Source organism: Arvicanthis niloticus, chromosome 3 (assembly GCF_011762505.2).
Source record: "Arvicanthis niloticus isolate mArvNil1 chromosome 3, mArvNil1.pat.X, whole genome shotgun sequence".
Taxonomy (NCBI): Eukaryota; Metazoa; Chordata; class Mammalia; order Rodentia; family Muridae; genus Arvicanthis; species Arvicanthis niloticus.
In genome coordinates this window covers 53,819,991-53,833,607 of record NC_047660.1, presented here as the reverse complement: position 1 = coordinate 53,833,607, position 13,617 = coordinate 53,819,991, and the positions used below count along the sequence as shown (strand labels likewise).

At 42.0% G+C, this 13,617-nt stretch overlaps 1 protein-coding gene across 1 annotated transcript in view; it reads right to left on the bottom strand.

Moving 5' to 3' along the window:
- Window positions 1-13,617, bottom strand: part of Elp3 (elongator acetyltransferase complex subunit 3) — a 58,905-nt gene that overhangs the window by 14,780 nt on the left and 30,508 nt on the right. Inside the window, exons 10-13 of the mRNA XM_034498327.1 lie at window positions 12,680-12,873; window positions 4,044-4,134; window positions 1,993-2,058; window positions 352-579 (exon numbers count right to left, since the gene is read on the bottom strand). Coding sequence (XP_034354218.1) covers window positions 352-579; window positions 1,993-2,058; window positions 4,044-4,134; window positions 12,680-12,873 — 579 coding nt within the window. The remainder of the gene's footprint in view (window positions 1-351; window positions 580-1,992; window positions 2,059-4,043; window positions 4,135-12,679; window positions 12,874-13,617) is intronic.

Genomic DNA, 13,617 nt, shown 5'->3' with positions numbered 1-13,617 from the left:
TATTACTGCTTTTAACAAATTTCCCTGAAACTTAAAAATACAGATTTCTAACTTTAGGTTGCTGGGGGTTACTTATACAACACAACCTGTGAATCACTTTCCTGTCATTTGATACCAAAGGAAGTGAACCAGTTTTGCTTGAATCTGATACATGGGGTGCATCTGTTATCCCTTGGGACCACAAGGGAGCAACATGGAGGACTGCCCCCAAACAACTCCAAAGAACCCTTTTTCCTGTGCCCTCTTTCCTCTGAATCTTCCTTCCCACACCATGTCTCCCTTCCTTCCTCACCAGCTGCTTTTAACTTTTCCTATTTCAGGCATTTCTTAGTCAAGCAGGCTGCAGGGTACCTGATGCTGAAATTTAGTGGGATCCCGGCTGCTCACAGGGACCACACTCCCATACACGTGCAGCTCTCGGACTATGGAAACGCCTCCACCTAATTCAAATCGGAAGGTTTCCTGGGAGCACTTCCGTAGCCTCAGGAGGCCAATCAGGATGTCCTGTTCAGGGTCTTCATAGGACAGGAAGGTTTCCCAGCCACCGTTGGCAACATAATCTCTCCGCACCAACTCAACCTGGTGGATAAGGAACCATGAAAACTCTCATTCAGAATTAGAGACGCAAGCTCATTTTTACAATCGCATGCATGTGTTTAGGCTAATGTTCAGCTAGGAGCAAAGGGTGATCATCACTAATCATGGTTTTTATCTGCCTCCTCTCAAGTAGCAGAGGATTTAAAAAGTTCATGGCTTGTTCATGGACTATTCTAAACAGAGAACAATTTTACAAATATTTAAACTGAATTAACCTTGAGATTCTTATAGATATCCAGCTCAGTGAGTGCTTTTATGTAAATTTATGATGTCCCATAAACTGTCTCTAAGATAAAACTACAGATTAAATCACACATGTGGCTTTTAGGACCCTCTCCCCTCCCCTACTTTGCCTTCAAACTGCCAGACAGTTAATGGTTTCCTTGTCTAGTTCTTCTTCCACTAAAACCTTGTGTGTGTGTGTGTGTGTGTGTGTGTGTGTGTGTGTGTGTGTGTGTATGTGTGTGTATGTGTGTGTGTGTGTGTATGTGTGTGTGTGTGTGTCTGTCTGTCTGTCTGTCTTGTGAAATAGGCCTAGTGAGGGAGGAATATGTTAAGGTCAATCACTAGAGCAGTTTACCACAGAGGGATGGGCGGAGAACTTGAGTGGTAGAAGTCTACAGATTCTGACTCTTCAACCTGCTGTACAAATGATTCTATGAACAGCATGGAGCAGAGGTGGACACTCAAAACTCCACAGATTTAGAAAGGCTGTAACAGACACACCCTGTACATGGGTACATTATACTCAAAGCAAAATAAACAACCCCTCAGCTTGATGTTTGGTATATAATTAGATTAAAACTTTGCCAAAATGACTAACTGTGTCAGGTCTACTTTCTCCCTTAAAACAGTTGTTAAAGGCCCTTTGACAACAGTTCATGGGAAGAACAGAATCCAGCCTTTCTCACATGGGATTCCCAAGAATTGTGCTCCACAGAGAATGCTGCACCCACTGAGTTAGATGTCAGAGATGTATGGAAGTGAAGCTACTCAGAATGACCCAGCGCACTGTCCTGAAGATGTGGGAAAGCCAGTTAGGACAAGAACTTGCAGGTTACATAGAAGAGAGCAGCAAGGCTGTCCACAGGAAGCAGCCACTAGTCATAAGCAGCTACTTATACTTGAACTGGAACTCGAGTCCCTACTGTGTCCTCCAGTCACTGCAGACAGACTGGGGTGATGTGGAGCAGCTTCACCTGAGAACACTTCCCACACCACAGAGCGGGTGAAAAAAAATGAGGCCCAGCCTTGGTTTTTCTAACCCAGCTTTTCCATAACCCAGTGACTCTCATGGCTTGTTTTCCTGACTCGCTACTTTCTGCCCTGAGCTATTCACTCAGTTGGGGGTAAGCAGGCGGGGTCCAGGCTTGGGCAGATTTAGAGGAAACTGACCTGGTATGGCCGCACTCTGTGATGAATTTCTTGGATTCCAACCTCCCTGGTTCTCACATCTCGGCACTGCCAAAAAAAAAAAAAAAAAAAAAAAAAAAAAAAATCAAAGTAGTGACTCATTCATTGTTCATTTAAAACAAATCCTGGGCTCAAAATCAAGTCTGAACATAACTTACACTGAAACAGAAAAATGAAAACTTTAAAAAGCCATATTTACAAAATTTGATGATGAGAATTTGTGAAGGTGTACAACTTTCCTTTCAAAACTGAATTTAGAATTCAAAGAGACCATATTTAATTTTGGGAAATAAACAATACTAAGTTAGAAAGTTAGAAAACAGTTTTGCCCAAGAGACTTAACTGTGAAAAACATAACTCCAAAATATGATTGAAAATATAGCCCCAAAACATAATCAAAGGAAGAGTAAAAGCGAATTCTTAAGTTTTTAAAATCTATATATGACATTACTATTTTTAGTGTTTTATCATTTTAAATATGTCAAAAGACACATATCAAAGATGTTTCCTTTTCAAAGAAAGACACTGTGGAGGAAAGAAGAAAGGGAAGATACAAAAGGAACCTAGACTCATATAGACACAGGTGAACTTCAACTCCAGATGACTCTTGGGTATCCCCCATCTGTGCACAGCTCCTGGGAGACAGTGTCAATGCAAGGCAAGGTCAGGATCTTAACAACACTCGCTCTGACTCCTCAGCCCAGTGTGTATCCCATACAGCCTGACACTTATCATTACAGAATCCCTGCATTATCCAATGATACGTCCTATGGCATAGTTCTCCTCTACAGAATAAACCATAAATGTATTTTCAGGATTCTAACACTTTCCACCAGTGAGACAGAACCATGTTAAACAAATTGACAGTATCAAGCAAGCAATTTCACTAACAATGTATGTATAAGAGTTCATTACTCAGTTTTGTAAAAACAAAGTTATTTCCATGTTTCAGGAAATCCACCCACCAAGATACTCTGCTGATGTAGCCTGTACAGCAAACAAGGCCCATGGGTGTTATAGCGTATCTGCTAAGAGCAGATGCTATCTTCTAGCCTAGTTCTATATAGGAGAGAGACCATGTGTGTGTGGCTATAGGTTACCTGTTCTTAGTTAACTGGCACCTGCTGCTTCCTCTCTTTGGTCTTTCCTGGAACATGATTTATTTTTAAAGGCAGAGATAATATCTACTTACTTTCTGGTAAGGCCACTACCTGTGGGACTTTGCTCTTTGGACTGATTTCTGGGTCACTTAGCAAAGGCAACCAACCAGGGTTAGATGGAGGCAAGGCTAGAGATGACCAATAGACAGGGAGACTGCCAGTAATCAGGTCTGCTGGACCCCTAGAAAAGTGTCCTTAGGAGGCCCGGGATGGTGGACAGCTGGAGAGTGGAGAGCAGAGACACACCCTGTGTGGTGCAGTTGATAGGTCTCATCCACTGAGCACGTCTAAATGTTGTCTAGCACATCTCAGTATTATAGTATTTTTGTTGAATATTCAAATAATTCAAAAAATTTTTCCTCCATGATAATCTGAGGAAGTGTAAAGGAAGTCATGGGTCCATGCTTGAAAATATAGCCAACAGATCCCCAGTCCTCTCCTGATCGATTGCACTGGTTTCTGAAGGCAGAGTCTAACTCCTGGTACCCTGGCCAGACACTGCTTTCAGCTAGTGTATCTTGTCAAAAGTCCCAAGAAGTTTCTAGAATGCTTCATTTCAGACTCACTACTACCTCCAAAGACTGTTAAATTAATAGCGTTCTTCATTCTATTAGGGTCAAGAGAGAGAAGCTGCTTAGTAAATATAAAGCAACAGGTTATAGAAGTCAAAAGACAAAGGGACAAGGGGATAGCAGCAGTGCTTGTCACCACTCATTCAGCTTCTGCAAACTACCCGGAACACCTCTAACACATACAAGCTTTCTGACCCAGCTGGCACCAGCAATGCTTAAGAGCGACAGCCCTGGGGATAAGTACAAGGAGATTCCTTTTTCCTTCACAATATACCTGGCCAGGAGCCACATGTACCCATACCTGTATTCCAAGATCTTTCATTCTTGCAAATGCCAGCTCACGCAGGTTGCCATGCTCTACTCCTGAGCTGACGAGGGGCATTGGAATGTCTCTGTAGGAGAAAAACATCAACTGTGGAAAAAATGTAAACTATTCTCCATAGCAGTATGGCAGTGGAATTCTAAAAATTAAAAACAATGAGAACCACAAAGCTACAGAGCAGAAGGCAGAGGCAGAGCATGCTAAGGATGAGAGGAGGAGAGGTTGGGAGCACCCCTGTACCCCATATGTCCCATCTGTAAAGCTCACTTCTACCCATCTCTCAGGGGGTTTGTGAAGGACATATAATGGAAATCACAGTAGAGAACAAAGCATAGAATCTGCCTAAATGCTGGAAGCCATTAGGAAAAATCTGGGGTTGATGAGGCACTGTACTAAATGAAACAAGAATTAAAAGAAATAAACCTCAACTCAATGGAGAGAAAAAGCCAATAGTGAATCAGAAACCACTTTGCAAATACTTTCCCTGCTACACAGTAGCTGAAAGTCACTAACAAGAAAGGTTAAAAGCTTGGTTTAACTGGTTCCACAGACCCTACCCCGTTTCCCCAGAGAAGGGGCTCTGCTTTAGGAGAACAGCTTGCCTGAGGATGGAAATGAGACTTATCTTCTACACTGGTCTAGTGCAGAGTACCCGGCATCCAGGAGATGCTAGTTAAAAGCTGAAGTCAGGGACTGTACTGTACTCGCTCCAGAAGGCTATAGTGAGCACAAAGGACATTTCACACATCTACCAGGCTCTGGGACCCAAAGGTTTCCCTAGCAATACTGTAAGAGAAGCACACTAGGAGGCTTAAAGTGACAGTGACCTAAGAAATCTGTTTCACCTTTGTGACTATGTTTTAATGTGTTAGCATATATGGCTTACATATAGTTTTTAGTACAATGATCCCTAACTTTTGAATTTTAGTATTTTAAAATCAATATGCTTCAAAGTTAATAATCAGATAAAATCACATAATAGTTATTAAGGTAAAAACTATTTAGCAAGGAATATATATATATACATTGCTTAAATCTTTCTGCTTCTATAAGCCAAATATAAGTCTTCTAACTGCCCCTTTTAAATGTTGAAATATTTTATAGTAATCTGATAGTAATATGACATAAGACTATCCTCATGAACATACTAAATATTTTAGAACTTAAAAACTATATTTCCAAACAGTTATACATGGTCTGAAATTAACCTGGGATGATCAGTGGAGGCTATGCTAATACTTAATACCCAACAAATACATTTCCTGTCTTGTTATTCATGGGAGTTAAGTCCTATAAGGTTGCTATGAACAATGAACTAGACAAAGCTAGAGTAATTGCTCCTAGGAAAAGCAAAGCTAGGCTTCAACTGGTCAGGTTGTGACCTTGCTTTGTCTGTGTTTATGTTAAAATAACTATAGGATAACTTACCAGGAGGCTGACCTATAACACAGTAAGAACATATAGCCTCTTATAAAATTATTAACCATTTGAAAATGTGACAGCAGGGTAGCAAGACAGAAGCTAGGCCTGTGAGACCTCTGATTACCAGAGAGACTCTGGCTATGCAGGATCTTACAAGGATGCCACCAGTTCATAAATGTCCTAAATTTATTTCTGTCACTATAAAGATGAAACATGGCTTCAATGGTCTTTGGTAGAGAAATGCCTGGAGCACAGCAGATGGAAGCTCTCAGTCATTAAGGAACAGAAAATGTGGCAACTGCAACTCTCAGGGATAGTGTCCTTCACTGCATCTGAGAGACACACTTCTGCAATGGTAGGTATCTTCTACCACAGAGACCTACTGCATGATGGTACTCAACTTCCTGTTCAGACAGCTTAAACCTCTCTGGATATTCAGAACTTGAACCAGGCCTCTAAGAGCTTGACCTTGTTGCCTCATGGAGACAGGAGTAAAATTTCCTTTTAGGTTTCTCTAAGTCATTCAATCTAGTCTCTTTCCTGGCATGAAGAAAGATTATACATGTGAATATTGGCTTAACAGGTAATATTTCAAGATTAGAGGTACTAATATTTACAATTTGCTCATCAAAAACCTTTCCAAGCAGTTTAGAGCCGCTTCTGTCTGAAGTTTCTCATGCGTCAGAAGCATGCTTTGGTTGCAAATTGGTATTCCTAGTCTGACGCCTCACAGTGATTTAATATCATATCAAGGCAGACAGCTGTCAAATAGCCCAAGGGCAGCAGCGCTCTAATGCAGAGCCCATCATGTGCCTGGACAGGATTTTACATTTAATCACTGACTACACTCCTCAGGGCTAGAATACAGGACCTTCCAGCAGGAAGTGCCTCATAAAAACACCCAGGAAGATGATGCTCCTGTCTCAACTGTCAGAAGGCTAAAAAGTATACAATAGTTTAGAAGCAGGGAGGGGCAGGGTGTAGGAAATAACCAACGGAAACATCAAGTAATCTCTTAGTAAGACAGAAAGGCAGAAGGAAAACCCAAAATATAAGAGCTTTCACTTGCATTATCTCCTCTAACATGGTCCCTCTTAGAGACGTGCCTAAAACACAGTGTCAAAGTCTTTTTCACTGTGTAAAGCCAGAAAGTTCACCTTTGCTAGACAACTGTGGCTGGTGGAACGATATAGAAAAAGGGAGAGTCCCTGATGGACGAGGACAGAAGGACTCTCGTGAGTTCCCTTGACTATGAGTTCAAAGAGAAACAATCTAAGTACAGAATGTGCCAGGAGTAGGCTTTTCTTCATCACTAGGGGCTTCCTTCTGTCAGCCCTGTCCTCAGCCTCCACATTAGAGTGAGGTGCTTAAGATATGCTTGGGACATTAGTAGTCTTCTGACCGGCAGAACTAACCTAAAACTTCAAGACTGAAGCTAGAACACACTCCCTGAGTAAAATACCACTTGTCTTGGCCACCAAGAACTGTTGAAAACCTAGCCTTCCCTCTGTACCTTTATACATTTGAAAAAGATTTAGTTTATTCTAAATTATGTATATGTGTGTATTTCTGTGTATCCCCAAGTACATGTGCCCATGGAGGCCACAATAGGGTGTCAGGTTCCCTGAAATTGGAATGTTGGCTCACAGCCCACCTAATGTGGATACCTAATTCTGGTATCAGAACTCTGGTCCTCCACAATAGCAGTGTGTTTGCTTAGTGGCTGAGCCATCTCTCCAGTCCATCCTCTGCATCTCTGTAATAAGGTTTATGTTGCTCATTTACATTTTCATTTAAAGTTTTATCATCCAGTTCTTGATACAAGTTCTTGAGGTTCAGAGATAACAAATTCTACCTCAATCTGAGTATAAATTTTAATACCCCTCAAAATGTAATTTCAGGGTTTTAAACATACTGGATAACACTGCCACCAGGAATGATGCTGTCAGAATGTTTTGGTACTGAGTGTTCCACTCTGCAGGAACTATCAGTTCTCTAGTTTCCTGCCTGCCCAGGTAAGAGGATTCAAAATGAATTAACATTTATGAATTACTTTTGGGGGGAGTTACCTCCATAAGAAGCACTATTTTTGTAATCTAGATCCCATGATTTGTAAATTCAATACAAGTCATGTGAGACAGAACGTACGTGATGATCAGGTACAAGGCACGAGCAATCTCCACTAATGGGAAATGCAAATCATACCCTCATACAAAGAGTCAGTTACAGGCATCAATTTTATAGAGGATGTGATAAAATTAGCAACGATTTATATGAACTGGCATCATCTCTTTAGAAAACCTTATTAATTTATCCATATGCAATGCAAATCCCATCACATTTATAGCTCTTTCTTCAAAAAGAACTTTAAAACATTAAAATAATGATAAAAGACACATAGATCCACTCATTACCATAGGTAATTCTTTCCACATATTGTATTACTGTAATAGAAGTGAAAATTTCAATATAGATTTTAGCTATAATAGAGACTAGGATAATAAAGGGGGCTGGGCATGGTGGACACCCCTTTAATCATAGCCCTTGAGAAGCAGAGGCAGGGGAATCTCTGTGAGTTCCAAGGCAGCCATGGCTAAATACAGACCCTGTCTTTAAAAGAAGGCAGTGGGGTTGGGGAGGAGTGGGGATGAAATGAGACCTGAGAGAACCTGAAAGTTCAGCTGTCAACTTGAGGAAATCTAGACTAGAACCACTGGGGGAAAGGCCTCTGGGATTTTCATTAGGAAAACTGAGGTTGGAATACTCTCCCAGCATAGGTGAAGGGCTCCTGGGGGAGAGCCTGGACTGTAGGAAAGGAGAAAGCGAGTTGAGCATAAGCCTTCATCACCTTCTACTTGCTGCCCCAAACTTCTACAGCCTTGAGTTCCTTGACATGACAGACTGTAGCCTGGAACTATGAGCTCAAACCACATTTTCCTTTAAGACCCTCCCCACCCACCTTTCAGGGTAGATTATCAAAGTGACAGAAAAGTAAGTAAGACAACCTGGAAGCGAGCTTGACGTCTGCTTAGCAATGGGACCAATTACTGTGTAAGATAAATGGAAATGAAGCTCTAGTGCTGCCTTTAACGTGTAGCTCTAAAAATGATCCTAATCACCTTTTGTATCTGAAATATTTTAATTATTATATATAAGTTTTTAATAAGTATATATAAATAGGTCCCAGTGTGAGGTTCTGATATAGCAATGCATCGTAGAAGGTTTACCACATTATTTAGCCATCTATCCCCCATAATATCAATTCTTTGTGACAAGAACACTCAAAATCCTTTCTTGCCAAATCTTTCTCAAAATCATCACTGCATTTGGGGGGCAGTAGGGCTAGAATTGGACCCAGGTCCCCACTTGCTGGGCAAGTGCTATAGGCTTCACCTCATTTCCTTGACTTATGTGACTCTACTGCATCAGCAGAGAAGCCAGGCCCACTCCTTATCAGCATTGGTTTTAACTGATGAGCAAAGCCCCAGTGAACCACAGCTGGTTCGACCTCATACTCCTGTAGGTCAGTCTGTTTAGATTCCACATACTAATGAGAGAGTGTGGCACCTGGTTCTCTGTATCTGCCTTATTTCATTTAAACACTGTCATATTTACCACTTCTGTAAAGATGAATTCCCACCAAACAAGGACATTTTGTAAATAGTCCTTGTTAATATACACACTAAAGAGATTTTAAGTAAATTCTAAACATTATTGCTTTCATGTGGACAGAGAACTGTGAGGCTAGATATGAAGGGATTATATACCTTGAAAGTTAAAATATACCTTGTTGTGGTCAAAGCATATCATTACAGGGTTGCAGACAATGTATGAAGCATTAACTTTGCAGCAAAAACCACATCATGTACACACAAACCAGGACATACAATCTTACACACTACCTCAGTATTGTAGAAGCAGAGGCTAAATTTCCAGGAATTACTGAGGACAAATGGTAACATAATCTATATTAAGCTTGAGTTATTTTTAAATGTAGTATATAGTAGCCCTCAGTATCTGTGAGAGGCTAGTTCCAGAATTACCTGCAGGTATAACAAAATGCTTGTTTCCATCAAGACAATGCTTTAAATCATCTCCAGATGGCCCATCATCCCTGGTATAAGGTAAATGCTGGGGAGTCACTGCTATACACCGTGGTTACAGAACAATGGCAAGGAACAAGGTGTGTGCTCAGTGTAGCTTCCACCTGGGAAGTTTTTATCTGGGGTTGGTTGAGGCCATGAATGTAGAACTCAGAGACATAGAAAGCCAAATGTATAAAGAAGATCTGGAAATAAAAACGGGTATAAGCCAAACAGTAGGATGGTGAAACGGCTCAGTGGGTAGAGTGCCTGATGACTGGAGCTGGATTCCTGCAAACAGAACTGACTCCTGAAAGATGTCCTCTGATCTCCACATATTCACACAGAGGTATATGTGTAGACAGACAGACAGACAGACAGAGCAAGTAGCAAAATATAAAAAATATAAATTTCAGTGCATATAGTCATACTAACATTTCAGTAATAATATCTAACTAAAAACATAAAACAAAAATATCTTGAAGAAATTTACCCAAACCATAGTAAGCTATACAATCTAAAACCTCTATTAATAAAAACTTGTATAATTATTATAGTTACATTTTAAAACCTTCAAAATAAAAAAATAATTTTAAAAGAAAGAGTGGAAAGCATTATAGAAAACAGAATCTTTGAATTAAACTTATCAAAAGGTTATCTTCAAAGTCAGGTGGAGTTATCAGACTCAAAGCATGAAAACCTGACCCCACAAGGGTACTGAGGTGAAACCAGGCATCTATTCCTTGGACCCTTGCTCTCTTCAAACAGCTGTCCTTGGACTCACCGGGGCATCATGACTCCACAGCTTCTGAAAACCTTGCCATCCCCTGTGTTTGGGAAGCAGAGGGCAGCCTTCAAAGCCTGCAGCCTGCACAATCCATGGTCCCTCTCCCCCAGATGGGGGTTGTTGTCACCCAAGTCCTTATTGTCTTATTGGTGTGGGCAGGATAATGGTCCACAACACTATTTCCTAAGGCCTCTGACATGAAACTTGCAAGTGTCTCTGCTGCCTGGCTCACTGTCTACAGGAATAAGAAAACAGAGGCTTCTTCCTCATAGGCTCCTTTACACTAGAAGACCATGGTTCCTGGGGGTGGGGCTGACCTCTTCTGTGATTGGGTGGTCCAAGTCAAGACGCATATGGCCTCTTGCCTCTGCCAATGCTCTTGTAGCTTCTTTCCTGTTGTACTCATTCACATTTTGAGACACAATCTCTAAGCCACAGAAAAAAAGTTCAGATAACTATGGTTCTTGACCAATGGAAGGTAAAAAGTGAGTAAGATGTGGCAGCAGTCAGGATACTTTGAGCATCCAAATGGGCAGATTCTATCATGACCATAGAACTGCCACCCACCAGACACTCTGATGTTGCTCTCTGAGCCCAACTGAGTCACACCAGTGTCCTAACAAAGTCCTTCAAGCAAAAGGACCTGGTCTCCAATCTTCTATTTAGCTGTCACGCTCCTGTCTCCATCAAACAGAATTTCCCAACCCTACACTTCGGATGACGAGGCGCTAGTTGTTTTCTAGAGTGTGCATCTACCTGGGGTTGCCTAATGTTGGCTCACGATTAAACTTAGTTACAGATGTTGAGTAGAAGACACAGAGGTAACCCTGTGGTATCGGTCAGTCCCAGCAGCCATTTCATCGGCTTCTGACAATGTTCACTCCAGCTTGTGGCCAGGCTTCTCCTGCACCACATGACTCCTATGTCGTAATAAGAATATTGTGGGGAAAGTTTCAACTACATCTAGTCAGTTCTAGATCTTTGGTAGGTAAGCAGTAAGTAATTATATTCTTTCAGGTCACAGCTGACAATGAAGCAGTGAGCCAGAATCACTGCTCCTACAGAAGAATCCACAGGGTTAGGTTCCCATGAGCCTCTCTTGGCAAGATTTTTTGTCAACCATCAATAAGTAAGTACCTTGTACTCTGCAATTTTGTTTAAAGACAGCTTATTTAATATATGCAATTGATTGATTTACCCTGAACTCACAACCAACAGCAGCTCTCTTGGGCCTCCTCAATAAAGGCTTACCACCACGTGCTACTCTCTCCATCAGCCACTTCACGGCCTTCCTGCACTTAGGGCCAATAGACAGCACTTGAGCACTGTGTCTCGAGGTCATTTTAAAGAGCCAATTCCTAACCAGCTCACAAAATCCTGGAAAATGCAGCATTAAGTAGAGTGCAAAGCGAACACTTGTTTACAGCTTGGAGACTGGAGCGAGGCAGAGAGGCACTGTCTGACCTCGGCTAAGAGCATGTGCGTGAGCGAGCCAAATCGTTCACCATTCTGAGGATGATTTATGGCAAATGTGCTATGAGGACAGATTTTGAGTCTCACGATTTTCTAGTAGGTAAATTTGTAAATACAGAACCTGTGTGTGATGAAGACGGCTGATATTATGCTTCTGAAGCATACAAATTACTGAACTAATTTGTTAGTCCAGCAATATGGACTGAAGGATTCCTGCTTTATTCATTTGGTTATAATTTGTTAACACACACACACATACAAACACACGCCTGTCTGTAGTGTATGTGTATACGTGTGCATGCATGTGTGTGCATGCATGCACGTGGAGGGCAGAAAACAACCTCTGGTGTGGTTCTTCTTTGTGGTGTCCACCTCTTTTTGAGGCAGAGACTCTCATTGGTTTGGAACTCATCACGCAGGCTAGGTTAGCTGGTTACTGAGCTGGGGCTTGCCTGTTTCTCTCCTAGTGCTGGGATGACAAGCATATGTGAGCACACCGGGCTTTCTTTACCTGGGTTTTAGGGTTCACAGTCAGGCCCTCATGGTTGCACAGTTCTGACTGACCACCTCTCCAGCCATCAATATGTTTATTTTGATGTTTGAATTGTCCTAGATTTTGCCCATGGACGCATTCAAGTTGTCCTTACTTCCCTGGCTCATGGATAAATGGACGATGAATAAATATAAGATACCTGCAAAGAGGCCTGGGCACACTGTCCTTAGTGTCCATTTCTTACACATGGCATTCCTGATATTCTACTTTCAATTTTAAAACCTAGTTCAAACTGTCTGACATCAAACCAGACTACCCCTTTAGAGAGCTATTTAGGGAACTGAAAGGTAACACATACCTCTGCACCCGGTACACACGAGTCCATGGGGGCACAAGGGCTAGGATCCGAGCCACCAGCTCAATCAGGTCACTGGGAGAATAGCTCCTGTATCTTCCTGATTTCCACAATTCATACAGACCAGTCCCACGGATCACCAGGGTAGGGTAGAGCTTCAAACCATCAGGACGAAAAGCAGGGTTCTCAAAAAATTCCTACAGACAGAGAACCAAAAATTACCACTCCCATAGTTCTGTCCTACAGGGGACGCCTATGCCGGCTTCTCTCCACCTGCAGCAGGCCTGGAGCTGTCTGACCCTTCTGTCAAGAAGTGTACACAGGGACAAGATGCCACTGTTCTGTAGCCCCAACCTACCCTGCACTATGCAGCCCCCCTGTACAGCCCTGTCTGCGGCTGCTGGTCTCATGTGGAGCACTACTCTTTACAAACGCTACCCTACTTCCTTCCAGACTACAACATCTCTTAATAACAGACATGAGTGTTTAAACTTTTGAAAAGCTGTCAAAACTTATAACGTAAACAAAGGGACAACAAACAAACAGATCCCACAATGTTTACAATAGAGCCCTTTATAAGGAAAGCTTGCTGGTCTCAGGATGTCACCATCATCCCTGGGCCAACTGGCACCCCTTCTGACATGGGCTACATAATCCCATTTGTTATCTGGACACTGAAGGATTCACCTAGCTCATCTATTCTGGGACAGACCTCTTCTATCTTACACACCCAGTGGCTGCTGCTTTATCTGGAAGGCAGCAGAGAGACACCAGGCTTTGTCCTTTCTAGGACTTTGCATAGTGCCGACTCTAATCTTGATTGTGTACCACTGTACTGGCTAGAAGTGGGTTCACAAAGTACCGTCCTTCCCACCCCTGCACCCCCATCAGGATCTAGCCAGCCAGCAGTGCTCTAGCTCTGGAAATTTTAAATCATGCTT